Source organism: Euphorbia lathyris, chromosome 7 (genome assembly GCF_963576675.1).
Source record: "Euphorbia lathyris chromosome 7, ddEupLath1.1, whole genome shotgun sequence".
NCBI classification, from domain to species: domain Eukaryota; kingdom Viridiplantae; phylum Streptophyta; class Magnoliopsida; order Malpighiales; family Euphorbiaceae; genus Euphorbia; species Euphorbia lathyris.
The window spans coordinates 61670093-61674989 of NC_088916.1; the positions used below are offsets into that span (position 1 = coordinate 61670093).

The 4897-nt window shown below is 32.2% G+C and overlaps 1 protein-coding gene across 1 annotated transcript; it reads right to left on the reverse strand.

Moving 5' to 3' along the window:
• Positions 1-964: 964 nt before the first annotated feature.
• On the reverse strand, positions 965-1536 carry LOC136234887 (uncharacterized). The gene has a single exon (XM_066024382.1). The coding sequence runs from the start codon at positions 1524-1526 to the stop codon at positions 1173-1175; it is 354 nt and encodes a 117-aa protein (XP_065880454.1). The 5' UTR covers positions 1527-1536; the 3' UTR covers positions 965-1172.
• Positions 1537-4897: the final 3361 nt, after the last annotated feature.

Below are 4897 nucleotides of genomic sequence, written 5' to 3' on the forward strand. Positions count from 1 at the left end.
AGCATTCAGTTAAGTTATTCAGTTAAGTTCAATTTAGTTTTTTTCAGCGATAAAGAACAAATCCTTTTAAGTACTTCTAATTTTTTTTATCCGTCAACACACCAAAACGACGATAATAGTTAAGGTATAATAATAGTTTTTAGGGAAAAGTTCAAATAAAACCCCTGTGGTTTCACTAATTTTCAGATAAAGGATTGTGGTTTACTTTTTATCAAAACGATGACTAAGGTTTTACACTTTTAATAATGCTATTAAAACTATCTTTAACGACCTGAAAATGAAAATTTTCAAGAATTAAAGTTGTTCAATGTCATATTTTCTATGGAACTACATTTTCGATTTTAAAAAATCATCTTTTTTGGAACTTTCTCTCTCTAAACATTAACTTTCTCTCTCTTTACCAAACATCATCTAAATAATCTCGAAATAAAAAAGTTGAAGAATTAAAGTTGCTTAGAATATTAGTAGTTCTTAAAATATGTCATTTTTGAAGTTGTTAAGGGTGATTTTAATAGTATCAATCGAAAAAGTCCTTATTTTGCTAAAGTTGAAAACCTCAGTCCTCGTTTTGATAAAAAGTAAACCACAGTCCTTTATTTGAAAATTAGTGAAACCACATGAGTTTTATTTGAACTTTACCCTAGTTTTTATATTAATCTCCGACATATCCCCGCACGTGATTAATGCCCATCAACTCGAAGCGTGTACAACACATACCTTTCTTATTATGTTGAAATTTAATCAACAAATAAGGTTGTCACGATTCAAACCTTTAATTACTTGGTTTAAGAGATTCTGATACATGTCAAGAAACCAATTCAACTAAAAAGTTTAAGCTAAATCATAGATAAATGATATTAATTGATGGACGGATGTATTGTTGCAGTACCGTATAGTTCATCCCAAATAGAGGCTACAATATTTAGAGTATGAACACATTTCCAGCCTTTAAATAAATCAAGTAACTGTATGTTTTTTTTTCTTTCATTTAATGGAAAAAAGAAGATATAATCCAGAAAAGAAGAAAAGAAGAAAAGAAAAACAATATCTCAAAGATTGTAGATATACAAATGAACACAATCACCAAAACATTGGCCAACATAACCAAGGTAAACATGTCTGTAGAATTGCCTCAAAAGATTGAACATGTATAAATCAGAAGAAACAAAAGATCAAACCAAGACATGAGAATCAGTAGTCTCATCCTGTTCCTGAGAAGATTTATTGAAGAACTCAATACAATCAGCAATGGCTTCACTGTAATGAGATTGAGAAGAGTAATAAGAGCTGCATGATGTCTTCGGCGGATCATATCTCTCACAGCTATGTTGCTTCGAACCACCTCTTTCTGATGATTTTGAATTTGAAGGAAAAGAAAACAAGATTCTCATCAGAATTTTACGAAACCGATTGAAAAGCTTCATTGCAGACAAAGAAGAAGAAGCAGAAGAAGATGATGAAGATTGATGAATGTCAGGTGTTATTTGAATGACAAAAGAATGGGCTTGGGTTTGAGGGAAGTGCATATTCTTTCTGTTGGCCTCCGGGAACTGTAATGCTATCATGTTTGTCGTTTCCATTTTTATTCTTTTTTTCTTCTTCGCTACTCTCAATACTCTTCTTCTTCTCATTCTTTCTTTTATGTTTTGCATGTGCCTAAATCATTTCTATGGCCTTCCCTTCTTTTTTTAATTACCTTCTTTTCTTTCATTTTCCTTCTACTCAAAGCCACTGCTTTGCATATCTAACATCGAACGATTCTATTGTGGACCGGGATCAGTAATGATAACATCTCTGCTCAGATGATGCCACACTAGCAATTAAAAGAACCATTATTGATTCTAGTGTATAGTAGAATTTTTCATATATACTTAAAGTATAAAATAATGGCAAATTATTAGAAGCATCCGGTTATCCATGTCAAATAAGGATCTCCTATACATATTTTGACACGGGTAATATGGACCCACAATTATTATAAAAGGCTATACTATTTTAATTATTACATGGGGTCACCATACACGTGTCCAAATGTGAATTGAAGGTCCTCCGAGTGACATGGAAGACCGAATGCTTAATATAAGAACTCATAAAATAATACAAATCTATCTTTAACATTTCCAAACAAGTTCGAATTTATCCATATCTAAGGTAAGTTGACGGTTGTTTGACTGACATATCAAACTTTAAAAAAATTTATCAATAAATTAGAACAGTTACATACTTTTGGTAGTTTGTAACTGTATTAATAACACAATAAATATTTTAGATATTTCGACAATTTTTTTTATGATTAAATTATATGTTGATATCATCCGAAAGGTATTAGGATCCATATGTGACATGTCCTTATCCTAAACCAACAGGGACGTCTAGAGCAAGAAAGACTGTCAGATTAAACGAAACACGAATAAACTCCCTCAAGACACGTTGACCAATGAAACCTTCTCTGAATAATCTTCGAATCAAGATCTTTCAATCACGCCTAAGATTAAGAAATCTCAGTTCATGTATATTACTAACTACTTAAAGTATGTCCATCACTGAGAAGACGACACTTGACCTCCGTGGAATCTAAGGAGCAAGCTCTATCACCGACTGATAGTTCTATCCCCCGAGGTCTCTATAAATAGAACACGACTCCATAGTCAGGGTAATATACTTATCTATTGCAATTACTCATAATTGCTTTGTGCTCTGAATCTTATACTACCCTAACTTAAGCATCAGAGTGACATCGACAATCAACAGCTTCACCTTGATCCTTTTTCTTTTCTTACTTAAAGCACTACACTGATAACCCCTTCAGATGACAGTTAAAAACTGTCGCTCTCAAAAAAATAAAACTGTCACGGGGCTCGCATCGCTGCCGTCTGATGATGCTTCAGATGACAGTTGTCTTCTGTCATTTGAAATAATGTCACATGACCTCAACCTATTTATCCTCTGTCATCTTATACATATTACGATGACGATATATTTATTAGCTTCCATTAACTCAATGACCCTTGAATGACCGTCTATTTAATAAATATGTTAGAATTTTTATTAGAAATTGGCTTCTTGTTTATCGCGATGACAGTTTGCATATTTAAGTATGTCATTGTAGCGTGTTTCAGATGACAATGTCTTAATCAATTATGTTGATTTAATGCGTTTCAGATGACATAAATCTTAATCAATTATGTCAATGTATATTTATTCAGATGACAGATATTTTTTATTATTTGTCTTTGTATTGATGTTTAGATGACATTCTTTTTAATTTAATGTGGCTTGTAAGTCATTTTTTGATTTTTATTCACTTTGATATAGAAGTCAATTTTATGTTTTTACCTGAATAATGCATGAAATAAATATCCACATAAAATTTTATGTACAAAAATTTTGTAATATGTATTTAATCATAATTGTAATATACACATAGAATTTTAAATACCAAAAAATTGGAATCTGAATGAAAATTTGAATTCGAATTAATGGCAAATCTAACATGTGCCATAGGTTTATCTAAGTTCTTTAATTAATGCATTAAAGCTCTGGTGTACTTTTGGCTTAAAAATAATATAATATTAATTAATGTCTTATGGGCTTTAGGGTTTTGATATTATTTTTATGTGAAAATATTAATTATGTTTTATTAATTGTATATGATTACTTAAAAAAACTAAACATCTTTTGAACGAAAAAGGTATTAATTATGTCTTATCCTATGCCTTATGGCATAGGTTAGCCGGACCGTTCCATTAAACATACTTGTATATAAGAAAATATAAATAACATCTTCATTCTTCTCCCATGCCCTTTCACTTCCCACCATCAAACCAACTATAAATTGAGAGTTTGTTTATTATTTCTGTTTTACCAATCTCGAATCTTAGACAAGTTGATTGAGAATAAATCTTACCTAATGACAACTGCTTAAAACCGCAACTGCATGATTTGGATTTGGCTTGGCTCAGCTTAGGCAAGAGTCACCCATGTGGCTATTGAGTCTTGAAGGTATTTCTGTTTCTACCGTCTTCTTATACAATCTTTTTCCTCCTCCTTTTCTTCTTATTTATCTTTGATGCATGCATGTCATGTCAATAGAGAAAAGGTAGTGAAGAAGAAAAGCTGCCCAATACACCCCTTGCGAATGAGGTGTATTTGAACTCCATTTCTGCTTCCATCTTGATTACCCCTTCAAACCTCCAATGGTAATAACGAAAAGTGAATTAGATTAAGCTTATTAAGACTTTAATATTACATATAATACCATACATAAACTAGTTGTATAAACTGATCAATTTATTTCCACCCTTCTTATCCCACTACCACAGTTAGATTTGTCACTGATTTTTATCTATGCATTTGTTAGCTATTATGGTATATATATACCTTGATGATAGAGCCTCAGATTGAGGAGCTATATCAAGCGCCAGAACAAGTGGCTAAGCTACACAGTAGCAACATGGCATAATATGATGCCGCTGGCAGGAGATGAAGGATGGAGCATGTAGTGGGGGCACACTATATGTCTGGTGTGCACGAAGAAGAGCACTAAGCAGTTCCACAACTCAGAGATTAAGTTTCCCTTAGTTTTCAAGAAGGTTAGGCCACTAGCATGGTAATTGAAGACAACATATAAGTCTTTCAGGCCTAACTTGTTTGTCTAACTTGAAGAGAGATGTTTTTTTTATAGATTTTGCTTACTGTATAATTTTGTTTTGAAATAGAAATTGATTTACTTCTGAAACAACCCACAGAAACTCTTGAGCATGCTTCCTCAAGCTTTGCTATTTCATTTAGTCTCATACCCCCATAAGCTTCTCCATCAAATTGATATGTGAGAACTTCTTTTGCCTCTAAGTATTGAACCCATACATTTAAACAGGAAACCTAAAGGATTTCTTCC

What these genes read in the sequence shown, in the direction of transcription:
- LOC136234887 (XM_066024382.1), bottom strand. Translation starts at nt 1,526, where the DNA reads ATGCACTTCCCTCAAACCCAAGCCCATTCTTTTGTCATTCAAATAACA.